The 19,094-nt window shown below is 35.7% G+C and overlaps 3 protein-coding genes across 3 annotated transcripts; 1 reads left to right on the top strand and 2 right to left on the bottom strand.

Moving 5' to 3' along the window:
• Positions 1-772: 772 nt before the first annotated feature.
• On the top strand, positions 773-6,526 carry LOC106132423 (T-complex protein 1 subunit delta). The gene is made up of 11 exons (XM_013331833.2): positions 773-1,003; positions 1,311-1,363; positions 1,600-1,689; positions 1,913-2,080; positions 2,551-2,692; positions 3,047-3,255; positions 3,500-3,639; positions 4,209-4,413; positions 5,016-5,298; positions 5,624-5,820; positions 6,283-6,526. The coding sequence occupies exons 1-11, from the start codon at positions 898-900 to the stop codon at positions 6,298-6,300; spliced, it is 1,611 nt and encodes a 536-aa protein (XP_013187287.1). The 5' UTR covers positions 773-897; the 3' UTR covers positions 6,301-6,526.
• LOC106132424 (mediator of RNA polymerase II transcription subunit 8) lies at positions 6,511-8,840 on the bottom strand. The gene is made up of 4 exons (XM_013331834.2): positions 8,455-8,840; positions 7,797-8,042; positions 7,291-7,387; positions 6,511-6,788 (listed from the first exon to the last, which is right to left on the bottom strand). The coding sequence occupies exons 1-4, from the start codon at positions 8,641-8,643 to the stop codon at positions 6,547-6,549; spliced, it is 774 nt and encodes a 257-aa protein (XP_013187288.1). The 5' UTR covers positions 8,644-8,840; the 3' UTR covers positions 6,511-6,546.
• Positions 8,841-9,362: 522 nt separating this feature from the next.
• On the bottom strand, positions 9,363-16,817 carry LOC106132438 (rab3 GTPase-activating protein non-catalytic subunit). The gene is made up of 9 exons (XM_013331856.2): positions 16,605-16,817; positions 16,311-16,522; positions 15,670-15,919; positions 15,188-15,362; positions 14,893-15,042; positions 14,293-14,545; positions 11,671-14,172; positions 10,703-10,900; positions 9,363-10,108 (listed from the first exon to the last, which is right to left on the bottom strand). The coding sequence occupies exons 1-9, from the start codon at positions 16,684-16,686 to the stop codon at positions 9,929-9,931; spliced, it is 4,002 nt and encodes a 1,333-aa protein (XP_013187310.1). The 5' UTR covers positions 16,687-16,817; the 3' UTR covers positions 9,363-9,928.
• Positions 16,818-19,094: the final 2,277 nt, after the last annotated feature.

Here is a 19,094-nt window from a genome sequence, read left to right as displayed (position 1 = left end):
CAGGTCAAGAGTACCCGAAACCGACGAATTTGCGTGAAGAGAGTTATGAATGTTGATGAAACGAAAGAAGTTTGCAGATATCGTGGCAAGTGAAAAGATGTAGTCGCTGTGTATATGTTGCATGCAGTTGAACATGGCATGGCCCTTCCGTAATTTCAGGTCTTTCGGCTCTGCCTATCCTGTAAGGGAATAGACGTGACTATATTTTTGTAGGTATATAGGGACACGCAAACGATGAACGGGTTCGAAACCCATTACTACACGTACCAATGTCAGGTTGTGGTGTGTGATAGTCATGTATTCTCGCGGAAACATGGATTATGGTGATATTTCGTTTTACGCGGGCGAATGTGGTCCAACTTAGCGTATGCGTAACGCTACATAGTTATCTATATAAAAGTAACAAGAAAGTATTGACTCGATTTGACCTAATGCTACTATTGATACGATACTATCAATCGATCGCATACTATCTATCGTTCTAAAAAAGGTATACATTAATTACATTATAAATATACATTAATTAATTTCTACATGGTCCAAAATCGAGACGGATATCAAAGTAAGCCGGCCGCCCGGCGCCCGAAGCCTTGAGAACAATTTCGAAAAACAAGCAAATATATACAACTTTTAACAATTTCTACATGGTTTTTACTATTTTTACTATCAATTGTTTTATTTTATAATGGTTTATTTAATGGGCAACACTTTAACATGTGACAATGACATTGAAATTCGAACGGGAATCAGCTTTGACATTAGTACATTGACAGTGACAGTTCTAATTATTTAGATTTTCGATTCGAAGTGAAGGAAAAGAAATATAATTTTTTGGATTTTGAATCCAGTTTAATCATAATATTTGTTTATTAAAGTGGTATAAATATTACCAAAATTATGGCTCCGAAAGCTGGTGGCGATTCTGCTAAAGTTAATTCATCAGTTTATAAGGATAAAAGTAAACCTACGGATATTCGTTTGAGCAATATAAATGCTGCAAAAGGTACAACTGTTTTTGTAAATGAATTTATTTCGTCAATAAATGACTTATTTGTATATGTTCTTGATAAAAAATATTTATTTACTTGGAAATTATTCTTTGTTTCAATTATATTGTTAATTAAAATTAACCTAAAGGTAAAAATTAAGTCGAGATTTCTAAGTACACCGGCTACTTGATATTTCCAAGGAATAAATCTTTGTTTTGTCATCTTTATTTATATATATGTCTAATACATAAAAACAATATTTAAATGACATTCAGTGTGTACGCAGTGGCAGTAATATATTGTTATTTTTAATTATTTCAGCTGTTTCTGATGCGATTCGTACAAGCTTAGGGCCCCGGGGGATGGACAAAATGGTAAATAAAAATTTTCTTTATTTCAAATTTTATTTATTTTATTAAGATCTCAATTTAAATATATTACTATTTGAAACTCAATTCTATTTTTAGCCAAACAGCTGAATGTAACCTATCAGTTTTTTCAAGACTGTTGGCTCTGTTCACCCCGCAAGGGGTATAGACATGGCATATATATGTATGTATAATAATTTTTGTTCCTAATTTTTTTATGGTAATCATTTTAATATTTCCAGATCCAAGCCTCAAATGGAGAAGTAACGATTACTAATGATGGTGCTACAATCTTGAAACAAATGAGTGTTATTCATCCTGCAGCTAAAATGGTAATTGTTTTTTCTCATTTTAGTTATGTAGTGTTTTAGTGCTTTTTTTGTCAATACTACTGACTACTAAAGTTATATTTTAGGGTCTTCCATTCCAATTCAGTAAATTTCATAATTTCTCAAGTTATTTGTAATGAAATAATGTGCTGCTAAAACACTTAAGAACAAAAAATTTATTTCCAAAGTTGTTCCAGCCAACATTTCTATATTCATATTTTTGTAGCTTGTGGAGTTATCTCGAGCTCAGGATGTGGAGGCCGGGGATGGCACCACATCAGTGGTAGTTATAGCTGGTGCTCTGCTTGATGCCTCTGAGAAGCTTTTGCAGAAGGGTATCCATCCAACTGTGATTTCTGATGGTTTCCATAAGGCTTTGCAAATTGCATTGCAGGTAAGTTGACTTCAATTAATATGTATCAGTTATGGTTAATGGTTAAGTCAAATTGACATTAACTAACCACGGATGATGATGATTCAAACTAAGAAAATGTATGTAGAAGTTTAAAAGAACCCTTTTTCCTTAAGTTTAGAAAAACCTTTTTTCTTCAAGGTCAATAATTTCTATTTGCTTTATCTAAAGTTCCAGTACAAATCTAATTTCTATAATAATCAGTGTCGTGTGGTTCCCAGCACCAATACAAAAAAGAAAGGACCACTCCATCTTTTTTCCATGGATGTTGTTCACCGAAAGAGCATGGTTTAGCAATTAAATTAATGTTTGCAAATTAGAAATTTGTTACATAGCATACTTGTGTTTGCAAATAAGAAATTTGTGTCATCACTTTGATGGTCTCTTAAGGAGGTTACCCTTATAAAAATATTTTTTTATAATGCCTATGTAAGTATGTAATTTCATTGAAGGTTGTAGAAGGCATGTCAACACCAGTTGACCTAAACAATGAAGATGTGCTCCTGAAGGCGGCTGCCACTTCACTCAACTCAAAAGTAGTTTCACAGCATTCAACCATTCTGGCTCCAATTGCAGTGCAGGCAATTCGTGCAGGTGAGTTTAACATGTTTTTTTTTAGATTTTAAGTTGTTTACAGCACTAATTTTAAATATATCTAGTTATGTGTGGAATTTATTAAAATACCTATATATATTTTAACAGTTTTTGACAGTTAAATAATATTTTTAGAAAACTGGGATGGGTAAAAACAATGTGTACACCTTGATAGCTAGAAAGCTGAAATTTTTCAATAGCAATCAAAAGTTAAGTAACAGCAATAGTATTGTAAGTTTGATGCTATTGTATCAAACTGAGTTATTAATATTATCGATAGGCCTAGTGATATTGTAATGATATCTGAGGTTAACTATTTTATAGAACTGTAACTTTTATTGTCATTGTTTTAAGTTATGGAGCCTATCCCTGGAGGAGTAGGTTCCCGTGTGGATCTCCGTGATGTGAAAGTGATCGAGCGAGTCGGCGGGACCGTTGAAGAAACGCAACTTGTCCAAGGCTTGGTGATACCACACCGCCCGGCCAATGTCAATGGACCACATCGCATTGAGAAGGCTAAAGTCGGCCTCATCCAGTTCTGCATTTCACCACCAAAGACTGATGTAAGTTTTTATTTACATTTAATAATAGTATTTTATACTTATCACAAGATCTTATAAAAAAAAACTGACCAGTAATATCTCTTCTCTCTATATATTTGGCATATTTTCAATAATATTCGGAGTTTGGGCTATTTAGCAAATAATGTGTAATTGCAAAAAATAGACAACAAATAAAAAAAATTTAGTTCCTTGTATATGACTGACATTATGTTATGGGGGTATAAAAAGAAATATTTTTTTGCAGATGGATCACAACGTGATTGTCTCAGACTATGCTGCTATGGACCGCGTTTTGAAAGAGGAACGCCAATACATCTTGAATATTGTGAAACAAATCAAGAAGGCTGGCTGTAATGTGCTTTTAGTACAGAAGTCTATATTGAGGTAAGCAAACAGAAGTCTTATTGAAATGCCTCCACTCTATGGTCCAGCTTGTCTTGTCGCCAGTGACCTCTAGTTCCAATAGGTAATGTAATTAATTAAAGCTAATTAAGAATATTGAACCAGACCATATCATTCTTTATAGTTCGATATGGTACCATTAACAACATACAAAGATTAAATTTTTTATTGTAACCAATTTTATCACTCTTTGTATAATTAATACAACACAAGTCTCGAACTTACTTCAAGGCTAACTCAATACGTATTACACATATGTATTTATTTTATTTGTCCTGTATATATTTAATATTAAAGTAGTGCCGAAACCGCCGAGCTTGCATCAAGAGAGTTATGAATGTGGATGAAGCGAAGGAAATATGCAGAGATCGTGGCAAGTGGAAAGAGGTAGTCTCTGCCTACCCCTCCGGGAAAGAGGCGTGATTTTATGTATGTATGTATGTACATATATTAAAGTAGGGTAAATGAATAGTTAGGACTAAAACTGAAAACATGTTGGTGATATGCTGATTTTGATAGATTAAAAAATAAGTTTATTCTTTTTTTTACAGAGATGCACTCAGTGACTTGGCTGTACACTTCTTGGACAAAATTAAGACCATGGTCATTAAGGACATTGAGCGTGAAGATATTGAGTTTGTTTGCAAAACACTTGGTTGCAGACCCATTGCTTCTCTTGATCACTTCACTGCTGAAAACTTGGTTAATGTTGATTTAGTGGAAGAAGTCAGTGAATCTGGAGGCAAATATGTTAAGGTAAGTTTACTTGTGATTTTCATGAAATAAATAAAGGTTTGTAGTTAGGCGACTGACTAAATAACATCTTTGGTGTTATACATTGTTTTTAATGGAGCTTAAATTTTCAAGGCTTTAGCTAAATCTTCTTAATGGTTCTGAAGACTTATTTTAGTTGTATAGGATTATAAATTTCGAATACTTGTTTGTCGAATTGTAACTCAATTAAGTCAGTTAAACTGATTTTAAATGTTCGTGTCACACTATACTATTAATATATAATAAATATATATATATAATAAATAATACACATATTAAAAATTGCACATAATGTACCTGTATTTTATCTCGGACGCTTCAAATCATGTTACAATGATCTGTTGTCAGGCGCTCAGTGGCGCCTTAAAACCAGCGGGCTACTGCTCGTGCGGCAGAATGTTCTTACACCGCCAATTTGTTAGCACGCCAAATACCGTCACAATTACATATGTACTAATTGAGTCTGTACTCTGGAACATATAAAGGAAAAATTTACAAATTCTGTCAGCTTACAAAAAGTCATTTGTCTACCCCCTTACTTACATACCTGACATAAAGACTGTGACATGTATTTGTGTATACAGATGACAGGCTGCAACCAAGGCGGTCGCACCGTCTCCGTGGTCGTGCGAGGTTCCAGCGGGGCTGTGGTCGCCGAGGCGGGGCGTTCGCTCCACGACGCGCTGTGCGCGGTGCGCTGTGTGGCGCGCAGGCCGGCGCTGCTGCCCGGGGGCGGAGCGCCCGAGGCCGCCGCCGCCTCGGCGTTAGCACGAGCGTCTATCGCCGCGCCCGGCGCTGATCATTACTGCCTGAGAGCCTACGCCGACGCGTTAGAGGTCGTGCCGTCCACACTAGCCGAGAATGCCGGTGAGTTTCATGACATTTTATAAATTATGAGTGCTTAGGGTTAGGCTAGTGACTTGTGTAAACCTTATATCCAAACCAGGACATTAGTCAAGACGCGCACAAAGCAGAAATGATGAGTTGAGTTACCTAATCTTTCATAGTCGTAGGTGTATGCCAAGCTACTCTTCAGAGAGGTGAAGGTGAGGAGGCATCAGGACTGGCGGCAGGAGAATGAAGACTGTATTGTTGAGTTAGTATTTCATGTCACAAGTCTCTAACTTACTTTGGATGGGGCTAGGTCAATGTGTGTGAATTTTGCTCATAATATTTTTATCAATGTTTTCAGGCTTGAACCCGATCGAGACTGTGACAGAGCTCCGCGCTGCGCACGCCGCCGGTGCCAGCGGCGCCGGTGTGAACGTGCGGCGCGGGCGTGTCACCGACATGCGGCAGGAGCACGTGCTGCAGCCGCTACACGTGACCGCCTCGGCGCTCGCGCTCGCCACAGAGACCGTGCGGGCCATACTCAAGATCGATGACATTGTGAGTGTGGTATATAGTGACAGAGCTCCGTGTGAGCAGAACTGGAAATCTATATAAACTCCGGCAGTACCGCGCGCGTAATACGAAATTTATTACCGTTACCGTTCCCGATTTCAAAATTCTAGACCCATTGTACATATCTTATTTAGCCATTCTGTTATTGAAAACTACTTCCCAAGAAAGGAAAGCATAATCAAAATCACGCCTCCTTCCTGGAGTGTTAGGCAGAGACTACCATCAACATTCTTGCTAGTTACTAAAATCCCTTACACAAAATTCTTACACTTTAACCACATTCACAAATCTCTTCATACAAGCTCGTTGGTTTAGTTTAGAGTATTAGGAAGGCATCCTTTCATAAAAAAAAACTTATCTATAATTAGTATTGACTATGAATGATTGATTTCTTTGCCAAACTGCCTGTTTTTCTATCATGTAGTAACTTCTTATTTTTTTTTGCAGGTAAACACAGTAAACTGATGAGGATGCTGAATTGTACTACAATAAAGTATTAATTTATGTTTCACAATTTTATGTATTTAAGTTTCTTTCGAGACTAATATTTTTGGTCAGTATAATTTAGTAGAAATTATAAAAATTTCTTAAATACTTCAAAATAGTTTGTAAATTGCTGACCAATGCTTTATTGAATAATATGTCACTTAATGCAACTGAAAAAAACTAATAAAATTAATTAAGAACATTATTATATTTATTTAATTAGATCTATCTCTGATATGGGTGTATTTGATTGGCTGCCTTGATGTTAGTTTTAATAGCGGAAGGCGCTTTAGGCATGGTTGGTGGCACGGGTCCCATCTGGGGGGCCGGACCTCTTGCGGGCCCCATGGCTCCTGGACCGACTCCTCCAGGTCCCATCGGAGGCATTCCCGGACGAAGGCCTTTCCCTGTCCCAACAGCTGTCACTAAAGCGTGTGTATCTGATATTATATGTGTGGGTTGCATACCTGTAAAAAATAATTCATGTTCATTATATCACATTTTTAAATAGCCATCATCCCACTTTGAATGACATCTGCATCAACCCTGGATCATGGTCAAAAGGCGCAAACTGCACTCCACACCAGAGGTTAGGATGCAAAAAGGATTAAACCCAAGAAGAAAATCTGCATATTTTTATTGATTGCATGCCCTAAATGCAATCAATAAAAATATACAGATACTGTCTTATCAGTCTGATTAGTACCTGGCAAATAAGTAGACCCATGAATTTAACACTTCCAGGATGGGCACTTGTAATTTTGTTAAAAAATTACAAGTGCCCATATTCTGAGCAGCATCTTAAAAGTAGAATTTTGTTCAACATATGTGCTGTCACTGTAAACTACTCCCATAAGACTACCAAGCACCTTATGTAACCAAATTTACACTTGAAATATCATCCTCATCGATGATCTATGGTAGAAGGCTAAAAGAAACATGTTATGAGAAAGTAAAATATATATTTACCAGCTGATCTCATTGATTCACCTTCCCATTCCTCACGTCCTTTTGAAATAATTTCCCACACATGACTTACAACTTTCGCAAATTGTGCCACTTGTTTCTGTAAGAGATAATTGGCTTTTAATGGAATAAAGACATGATAGATTTAGTGTTACATTACTCTGATGTAGAAAAACATACATACATATATAAAATCATGCCTTATTCCTGGAGGGTTATTGGCAAGTGCAAAAATGTATGCAGAGAATACATTTTTGCACTTGCCACAATCTCTGCATACTTCTATACCTTTATTCATGTAAACTTGACAGTTTCAAGTACTTTGTACCTGACCTTTTGCTAGGTTGTTTTTAATTTCATCAAGGTACATTTTTCTAGCCCTTTCCACTTCTACCTTTCCATCTAAACTTTCCTTGTATTGCTTAGTCATTGTGTGTGTTTCATTCATCTTCCATTAAAAATGAATACCTAAGGATAATTCATTATCAATTGGATAATAAGTAATTTACCTGAGCAGTATCATAACTTAAAGTGCTAGCTTTATGATTGAACTGTTGCAATCGCTGTTCAGCTTGAGGCTCCGGCTTAGTCCGCAACAAGTCAGGTACCAGGTCATGAGTACATGCAGGCACTCTCCCCTCAGTCAACCTGACCAGGGATTCATCACGTTCACAACTCAATTGCAATGGTAGCACTATGCGAGACCTGAGTGATGCTGCCACTTCTGCCTGCAGGATCTTGCTCAGACCAGTAAGCTAAAATGATAAAAAAAATTATATAATTGATAGCAATTTTTTCACCAAAAGATAAAAATTTGGTATACTCTTAACATTATGTTAAAGGACGATTACAAACAATAATGCATTACCAAAACTTATCTTGGTTAGGGTATACGAAAGGGTGTGCGCTTATAGGGACTTGGAAAAATTATGCCAAATTTTTATGTCCTATTAAGACCTATTTTTATGATGCCAGGGCGTAGAAAGGACCTAAAGCATCCCTTAAGTTCATATGAACTTTTGCGCTGCATGTGATACATCTTGAAGATATAACTGTTTTAACATTATTTCTGGCAGCAAATGAATGTCTGGAAATATTTCATAAATTTTTAATGAAGTACTTTATTAAACTATAACTTTATTACAATCATAATGAAAACATACTTACATGACCTGATAAGATGGCATAGTTATCCAAGAAGGTTGGCCAGTTGATTGTTTCATGTTCATTCTCCAATTTATTTAGAAGCGCTTGTATGGCAACCTTCAAATCATTTACCCTGGTCAAAATTGCTTGGATAGTCGCTTCGAGTTGTTTCTCCTCTCTTTGTTGCATATTCATGTTCATAGTCATCATGTTTATATCAAATAAGTAATATTTTTTTTATTGTATATTCAAGCTTTGTCAAAACAAAGCAATGAAATACGTGAGACTTATGTATCAATGACTATTTTATCTATGAAAAGGTACCCAATTAAAGTGATCTTTCAATAATTTATCGTCTTCTTTAGCGTCCTTTATTAAGGAACCACCTTAACCACCGTCCGAGACGAGCGATAAGAAAATGCGATTGACAATGACAGCACAAACTTGTTATGACAGTGATGTATTTTTCTTCTTAGTATGATGACCATGCCTAGTGGTGTCAGCTGATGTTCTTTTTTGAATTTTCATCGGTTGGTATGTGAACCAGAATTTTACAGCAATCAAGAAATATTCAAGTATTTTTTTTGTCGCGTCTTTTATCCATTACGGGTTAGATAAAGTTATCATTCTCCCAGGTCAAGTACAACTGATTGTTCTAATGTTGGAAGTAGGTACCTACTTGTTGCGTTTTATATCCGATATTCTCCATTACTCTTTAGTTTGGGAGTAGCAAAGAGGGTAATCACTACTTCGTGCAACAACTTATTTTATCTGATGATTCGTCGGCATAGGCGATCTTCGGGTTTCCTCTCTAGAAGTGAGGACGATCCGCAAGTTAATGCCAAGAGGATTATAATTTGTTTGGGATTTTCGGTACGGGCGGAGGAAAGGAAGGAAATAAAATTATTAACGACCATAATTTTCTCCGTAACAGTTTAATAATTGTCAGAATGTACATTAATGCGATAATAATAAAATTTAGAGTAACATGCACACTTTAAATATTAGGCACATGTATATAAAATGCACAAAGCCAATAATAAAATTGTCTTGAATAGTAATAAACTTGCATAAAACATTTCTTTACAACAATCACCACATTGCTTGCACTTGCACTTTTTATAAAATTTTGTATTTATTGCACTTCCTCCACGTTTGTACGTGGCGTTATCACTTATTTTGTTAAGTTGCTTAAGGGATGTTCTTGTATGTTCGGGAGCTTAGCTTAATTGTAATCTCTTGCAATCAATGATACACATCTCCATAAGACATTCACACTTCTATGACGAGTTGACCACGCCGCCGTACCCATCGCGAGAACCATAAGGTTCATCCGAAAAGACGCTAATTATCCGACAGCACATGCACCTTATAGTTTTGTTCACAAGGTTCATTTTCGGCAAAATACATTCAACGTGTCTGTTCTTTTTATACAGCCTTGTATAACGATTTTGACGCTGTTATATACTTTACCCCTTCCTAATCAATTGATTTTCTATATGCTAAGTTTCTTTTTATATAAAACCTCGCAGTTCTCTATAATTAGTTCAGTTAATTTATTATTCTGTATGTCTTGGCATTCTTCAGGCCTCTCACTAATTTTATACAGCAATCTATCTAAAACGGAAACTGTGGTTTCTAGCGACGGATGAGCAGGTATCGATGTATCCAGTTCCTGAAACAATTATTAATCACATGATCTGTCAAGTAAAAAAAAAATAAGGTACCTAGGAATGATGTGTCGATATAGCCTCAGTGGATTTTTTTCATTTTGTATTCAATTACTACGTAGTATAGACACAGACTACAAATGGCGCGTGCCATTGATTTTAAAACTAAAAACGCTGTAAATAGGACAAAGTGGAAAGTATAGTGTTGGAATGTGGAACCCATGCTCTGAAGCATTGTGGCGGTGGGTGCAACTGGGAAAACGCAAGATAAGAGGAGACAATTGAATGACAAGATGTTGCCACTGAAAATCTGTCGACAGTATTTCGACACACTATTTTGTATTGTTTTGACCTCACGGACTGTCATTAACCTCCTGCCATTGTGCCGGTTGTGGCGGGTTCACGGGTCAACATAACTTCTGTCTGACTGAATCATCCAACTCAGCTTTAGTTACGAATACGTTAATTAAAAATACGTGGCGTTTAATTAATAAAACGATTTGAGAAGCCACTGCGGCCCCGCCACTAAAAGTCCGGTGGCGTTGGAAACCCCTTTATTAAAAAAAATAAAAGAGTTGGCTTAAAACAACAATACTTACAGTGTCCCTAACGCGGCGGTACAAATTCGGTGTCAGGTTCACAATCCACTCTCTAGGGTTGCTAGCGCATTCCAGGCTGCGCTTCATGCGTTGTATAGAAATTGCGAGCAAAGCTGGCTGTACTTCTTCGGGCTCGGCTACATTCATTACGGCCTTTTCTGCTAATGTGTCGTAGCCCAAGTGATATAGTCCAATGGCCTGTAAGATATTCATAAAAGATTTATTGAGACCATTAAAAATTATATAACTATTTATAATTCCGTCATTCCACATATTTTTTAATTCCAGTAAGTAAATTGTATTAGGTTTTTTTTGCAATTAAGAGTTTGCAAACAAACATACATTACAGCCCAAAAAGAGACATAGATGGAGAGAAAGCAATCTCTTCTGGTTAACCTTTGGGTGCATGACCTGTGGAGAATGTAAGGTAAAATACTAATAATATTGTAATACTTTATTTACTGTGTAAATACATACATACATAAAATCACGCCTCTTTCCCGGAGGAGTAGGCAGAGACTACCTCTTTCCACTTGCCACGATCTCTGCATACTTCCTTCGCTTCATCCACATTCATAACTCTCTTCATGCAAGCTCGGCGGTTTCGGTTACTTTTGACCTGACCCTTTACCAGGACGTCCTTAATTTGATCTAGATACGTTCGTCTATTGTGTAAATAAAGTATTACAATAAACGATTAATAAGAGTAAAGCGAGAAACCCCTTAATTTCGTTTCCCGCGGTTTGTGAAATGTGGACACGTGTGCTTATAGACAAGACATCTCTAATTAATAAGCATTATTCAGTAGGTGGATTGGTGGTGCATTATTCAAGCGCAGAGAGCACAGAAATATTAGACTAATATTTTAAGTAAGAGTAATGTATTTATGTAAGTACAATGTCCACAGGCCTTACGTGAGGCAAAAAATATATGATACGCATGCAGATTGTGTATGATTTTAGTATTACCTCTTGTCGTTTGACAAATGCAGTACCGATGTACCATAATTTAGCTAACCGATTGATCTTTTGAGCCCACTCCATGCATTCTCTATTTTTGTATTCTTTGTATCTAGCTTCTGAGTCCACCACAGTAATAGTGTCTATGGCTGATCGGATGAGCTTGGTAAGAAACTTCTTTCTTGGAACCCTCAATTTATCCGACGGTTTTAGGCTTATGTCTCTTAACACAACGTTGCCCGTGAGCGCATCGAAGATGTATTGGTAGTCTACATCGTAAAGGATGTCAAGAGGCTTTGAAAATTTGAAGTTGAAGTGGCAATGATAGTAAGTAGAACACGATACTTGAATGTTTAAATTTAAAATGTCAACGTTGACGAGTTTTGTCTCTTGCGCGACTTCCACTAAAGATGGCATGCTTTCATGCCATATTTTTTCGTACCGTATTTCACTTTTCTCTTGGTTAATAGGTTCTGTCCTTAGGATAAAAAAGCGCTCTAAATAATCTGTTGTAAACTCGAGGAAACTCAACATGGTGGTGCTGTCGAAACCTAAATCTTGTTGGCAAAGAGGATCTTTGGGCAATCTCCCTACTTTATTCACCAACTTGCAAGTCGCCTCGAATATGTTTTTTATATACGTAGACCATATTATTGTATATAGGCCTAGCTTTATGTGAACGTCTCTTATCTTAGTAATACATGAAGTAATAGCCTTTAGCTCCATTGTTTTCTGCATATTATTTTGCCACGCCTTAGCATACTCCCAACACATATTAGCAATTATATAAGTCGCCAAAGTACTCAACGGGAATTGCCGACGAAGTAGTGACAGCCATTTAAATATAACCGGATTATCATCAACATATACTCGATTGTTTAACCAATACAAATAAGAATATTCGTATTCGTCTGAATCATCTAATGTAGACTCGTCGATATCCAAGAATTGTTCCATCAATTCATTAGCTATCACCGCTTCAGGCGATACTCCCATGCTACAAAGCCATTTCGCTATTAATTCTGTAATAGATCCTTTGCCTCTGTTATAAATGAACTTTAAATTTATATTAAATTCATCAAATGTCAGTTTTGGTAAAGCATTGCCTTTGAAATCATCTTTATACATTAGGACAATACTCAGAATTGATATATCTTCAAGTTTTCCGATTAATAGTCCCCATTTGGCATTTTCCTTAGTGACAGACTCCCAAGCCTCATCTTCAGAGGAATTCATTTCAAACAATCTGTCTACTGCTTTACATACCATCGCAACGATCATAGTTCTCAAAGGGCAAGGCATATCTACCAACATATCGCGAATTTCATCCCACCATGGAGAAATTTCATTATATGACACATTTACAGCATCTTCTGATACTCGACAAAGATAATAAATAACTGCAATTAGTTTCTCGATCATTTCCATTTGTATTTGATCCAATGGCATATTCATTATATGTATAATTATTAACTTTACGACATCTTTCGGATCAATGTTACTCTCTTTTACAAATTGGGTTAACAATTTCAAATCATTCACAGCAAATATTTTTTTGAAAATGCTTGATGCCAAACTGTTGAGTTTATCATCTGTAATATTAGCCTTTAAGGAGATCAAATGAGATTTACCATCTAAAACAAAACAAGATACAAGTTCTTTAAAATCACTGTCATTCTGTTCAGCGAACTTAACTTTAGCGTGTTGATGCTCTTTGTAATAATTTTCTTGCGCCATATTTAACATTTTCTCTAAAACGCAATTATCATCGTCCAAAAGATGAAATTCTGGGGTTTCATCTTTTTCATCGCTCAAATCAGCAGCAAGTTCATCATGGTGTTTATCAGTGATTTTATCAATAAACTCTTGAACATCGCCATGATCTTCATTATTTATACGTCGGTAGAAAAGTGTTATTAACGCAACGTTATTGAAATAGTTTTTGATATCTTGCGCTTCAGTATCAGAATCTTCAGAAACTGAATTCCAATAAACATCCAAGCAAGACATGATAACTTTTGGTGGAATATTGTACTTTCTTAGCAGCAAATCAATGCAGTATTTTTTTAATTCTAAAGTTTGCAGTTCTGTAGCCCTTTCAATAATTTCCTTGAGATATTCTTCTGTGTTTTCGGGTCCTTTTTTAATATGTTCTTTTAATTCTCGCAACAGGTGTAAATCCTTAGATCTTTGAGAATTTTCACCTTCCAAAGCGTAAAAAAATGGAATATTAAACTGCTTTAGTTTGCCGTCCGGATCAATGAGCACGCATTGGAATTCGGGTAAATTTACTTTCTTATGAGTAAATTTTTTTTCAGTCCCAACAAAGCCACAGGTATTGTAAAGTAGCTTTCCATTTTTCGTTGCTGTGAAAACTCCCACACGAGTACCGCTCTGCATTAGTCTAATATCTATTAAACCTTTCTTGGGATTATAGATAATAAGAAATATAGCTCTTTTGATATCCATAGCTACACATACTTGAGGTTTATTGTTTTCTACGTCAAATAGCTGAAAAAATAATGCAATTAGTTTATTAAAACTCCGATATGCGAAATGAAATGAATAGGAATAAAAACGTCATAATACAAGCAAGAATCGATTTGTTTTTTTTTACTTGTTCAGACTTACCTGTACAAAACCACATTGAGCATCTCTATATCCTTTAAACAAGCGAATCAAATAACCTTTCTTAACATCAAGCACGGCGATGCGTCCAAAATTATCGGTGATGGCTGCAAGCCTCCTGTCTGGAGAGACTACGACTGATGTGCCCTGTCTCTGGCTATCGTATAAACCATAACGCATGTACAAACTCTCTGATCGGATTAGAGGTTCAGTGTTGGTGGGGGCAGTCTCTGTGTTACTGCCTCCAAGCCAGCCTCTGTCAATAAAGGGGAGTAAGATAAGAATAAGCAACTAAATTCACTGCTACAAATACATACTAGCTTAAAAAAGTATTTTACATTAACAGCGGTAGTTTATCGCGCGATTAACTATCGCTGTTTCGCTTTTTATTATGACGTGGAACGGGACAGCAATAGCTTATCGCGCGTTAAAAACGTCGGTGCGTGTTCCTTGCCAGCCCTGCAAGAATATGGCAGTATATCGTCTTATAAACTATTGCTTCTGCATTGTAGAATAGTATCATAGATTACTTAGGAAATCTCAGACTAAATTAACTTTATTAACTAAGTAAAAAAAGTGAAAAAACAAAAGAAATGAACTAACGGCAAAGCGGATTTTATTTTGTGTGCCACAGCTCTTGCCACGTCCTGAAGCGGCGGCGTGGTTCCGCCTTCAAGCGCGTTGTGGAAGCCGACGTAAGGCTTCACCCCCGCTCCCAATATTAGATAATTTATAGCTGGTACGGAGCGATACCTGAAAATTATTATGACAGTAAAATTTACATCAATAATATTCAGTTATATAATATTATTTAAATCTCAATTTCTTGCTTGTCTTTCCAAAATTAAACAAGAACTTTTTGTCAGACTACATACTAGTACATCCAGTAATATCTTACCATGTGTCATATCCACCATATGTAGATGCAGCTAATAGGTGGTCATATGTGTTCTTAAGCTCTATCCCCACCATCTCAGCATCATTCAGTGTATCTTGATCAGCTGTAAATGTCCACCTCCTGATGTTGATGTTACGACTGTCGACTGAATATTCATCCAGAACACCTGCTTGAACTGTAAGTTAAATAATATTTTTAAAAGAAGAGAAATATTCAGGCAGTAGACCATTAAAGCAAATAACAATGTTATGTGCATTTTATCTTCCATTTTAAACTATTTTTCCAAGAGAGGATTAATCATTCCCAAGTTTTGTATATCTTGGTCTTATAAACAATTATTTATTGATAAATTTAAATTAAAATGTGGAAGTAAACCGCACTTAGTGTTTTGAAAACTTTTTTACATAATTTCTTAAATTCTAAATTCAGTACATACTACACATTTAATATTTTCAGGGTTAAACAACAGTATGAATTCTTACCTCGGGCTAATTGGGCTTTTGCATTTTTGAGAGTTTGAAATAAGCTGGGTCCAGAGACAATGCACTCTGAATTAGGAAACAGAATGATAACATCATCACTTAAAGTTCCGTATGTGCCTGTGTGACATGTAATCTTCATGACTGGTTTGTCTTCCAGCTTCTCAAGTAGTAACAAGTGGCCAGTGTTGGTGTAAAATCCAATACTTCCATTTTTAAATCCAACAATGATACAAAACCAATCTGGTACATTCTAAAAAGAAAAATAAATCAATTTCAGTGAAAGTTTTCATTCACATACTTATAGAAAAATAAAAAAGGCTTTATAGGACACAATTTCATTTGCAATAAAATTTAAAACAACAAGTGAGGATTAGCGGATGGCTATAGAAATAAAATCAATCTAAATTGTCTTGTGCGCTGTGTAGTTTCCATCACTTTAGAACCACTGCATATCTTTGTGGATGTTGTAAATGGCGACTCAGGATATATAATAGGTAACTAATAACCTATTCGGTTTTTTTTACTTGCGAGGACCCATAGTTGGCTTTTTGCTAGCTTACTGTATTTCTATTTGTCTATTTGTAAGTAGCTGTCTTCTTATTAAAATGAAATAATATAAAAAAGATAAATTATGAAAATACCTGTGAAGAGTGTTTAGTTGGGCAAATAGGTAAGGCTAGTATAACTGATATCTCAGCAGGAAGTGTGCCACTCCACGATATTATATATGTGTTGCTGTCTGTCGAACTAATCCACTGTGATGTTAGCAAGCATAAGCGATTTTTATACCCGACAGCTAGTAAGTTTCCGCAGGATGATAACGACATGGGACATTGGGTTAACCAATTTGTATCTGAAAACAAAACAATGAACAAAGAATAAGAATATTTTTAAGAAGAGTAATACTGTTATCTGAAGGTAATCGTAAATTTTACCTTCTTTTTCAGGAACAAAGAGCGCACGTCCGATACTTAAAATATCACCACAATCAGCGAATTGTTCTATTTCGCACGACATTATTTTTGTTTTAAAATTCACAATAAATAAAACAATATGTACTTGTGTCGTTATTTGAAATTAATTTGTATAATTTTTCAACAACAAGATTATCGTCCTATGTTATTGTACCTTGCTCTGTCATTCTGACAATAATTTGTCACACCTGTCAATCAACAGCTGAGTGCAGCTGAAGTTGACGTTTGGTGACGTCATTTTTTTTTTATACTACATTATTTTTTATAAATTACATTTCACAATAGCTTAGGGAAAAGGACATTGAAAATATTAGTCTATTGCAAGTTTAAGCCACATATTACGGCACGCTATAAAATCAAAGTTAGACTGGATAGGTATATAGTATAATTCATTGGCATTAATTAAAGAAGCAAACAAACACACAACATTCAGGTGCGAAAATAATAACAAATATCGCTGGGAATATACATCTCATGTTGTGGTATACAGCTCTCAACAAAGCATTATATTTATGTGGTTCTAATCTTACGTGATATGGTAAGATAGAACCTTACCATATCACGTAAGATTAGAACTTACTAACACGCTGTTTTGGTGGACTTTGCTTTTATGCTGGTCTAGTAGGTACCGGATACCACAGTTTTTTTATCGTGCAGATTGTATAAGCTTATAATAGGAAAGGCTTATAAAGATAGATAGCTTTACCTATATTTTATATTCAGTCTATGGGCTAGCGATGGAGAGCCCTGAAGATAATATATTTTTCATTCACGGAATGCGGGTGCTTAACAACCCAGCTTGTTGTAAGATCTTACCCTCAGTCATACTCTCGAATGTTTCCAATTTCTACAAGTCTCCAAAGGAAAAAATATGAAGTCATCCTATGCGAAAGGGCGAGAAACCTCTCATTTTATTGAAAGTTGCAATTAACTTTAGCTTTTTCCGGACTGTGTCTGTCTACTCCCGGGATATTCCTTAGGAGTACTTAAATATAATCACAATGATATCGACGTGATGTAATGTACCAATAGGTACATATTAATTTTTCTTTAAATATTTTTTTACGTTATGAAAAAAATGACATTATTAATTAAATTTATTCATTAAACCTTTTCACAACACTACAAAAAACAGCAACTAAGAATATGCCTTGAGCTACAAGTAGTATTAACTATCATCCTCCTATTTCATTAGGTCGAGTGCGGAGCCCAGGCCAGCGTCCTATGAAGGGCTCTCGTCTGCTACTCGAACCGTGTCTATTACGATACTAACACCTACACTGGCTGTTATTCTTACACCCTACGATCGATTTTAAACTCTATTGGAGCTCTTTTGATGTTTTTTAACCCTAATTTAAGGGAAAGATTATAGAAAAATGTCTATAACTAAAATATAAAATAATTAATTCTCGGACGGATACTGTCATTATCATTGTGTGGTTATGGTTAACAACCTTTATCTCTATTCTATCATTAAGCCAAATAGCTCAATGTGGCTAATCAGTCTTTTCAAAACTGTTGGCTGTGTCTACCCCGCAAGGGATATACTTAGACGAGATTATTATGTATGTATGTAACCTTTAAGACCGAGCGGGATGGCGACGCACTGTGGATGCCCTCTGCCCCAGCTAGGGGACAAAGGACCTTAAGTCAAGTAAGTCATGTAACCTTTAACCCAAGTGGACCATCAAATGAATACATGCATAATCTAATCATAATTTGTGAAAATTAATTACATTTTTTTTTTAATTTTTTGATGCTTTTAAATTAAGATACATATAGACTTTATAATTGTAATTTTAATAGAATTCACACGAAATTCTATTAAAATTACAATTATAAAGACCTTATTTAAAAAATAATCGAATGATGTGACAGGTAAGTGAGTATGAAAATATGATACGTAGTATGTTTGCAGTATGAAATTAGTTTGCACATGCTGAACATATAAATATGTGACATGGCATATCTTGGCGTACAATTAATATCGCTATGTAGATAATGCTTGAGCTTGGTTCTTCGTTGCAGCTTCAATTCATTCCCAGCTATAAATTTAATTTAAACGTCGTGTAGTTCCACCATTTGGGAGATTAGCGGGTGCCTGTTGTTGGCATTTCCAGTTGAAATGAAGATAGAAGATTTTCGAATTACTGCTTCTGCCAAGATGTGCTATCGGTACCCACTATTTTATTAACAGAGAATTTAAAATAAAAAAGCCAATATGCGCTACGAAAAAAGCCAATATGCGCTACGACAGTATCTACTGGTAGAAGTGAACATTTGAATATTAAATAAAAGCCAAGAAACTGATACACATCAACATATTTTTTTTATGCTTACGGATACGAATTTTCGATCAGGTCGCCTGACACGATTCTAAATTTTTTTACCCACTACAATAAGTGCACAACACCGCCAAAGAAGTATTCACTACTGAAAAGGCATATCAAC

Source organism: Amyelois transitella, chromosome 14, assembly GCF_032362555.1.
Source record: "Amyelois transitella isolate CPQ chromosome 14, ilAmyTran1.1, whole genome shotgun sequence".
Taxonomy (NCBI): Eukaryota; Metazoa; Arthropoda; class Insecta; order Lepidoptera; family Pyralidae; genus Amyelois; species Amyelois transitella.
This window is presented reverse-complemented; position numbering and strand designations above follow the sequence as displayed.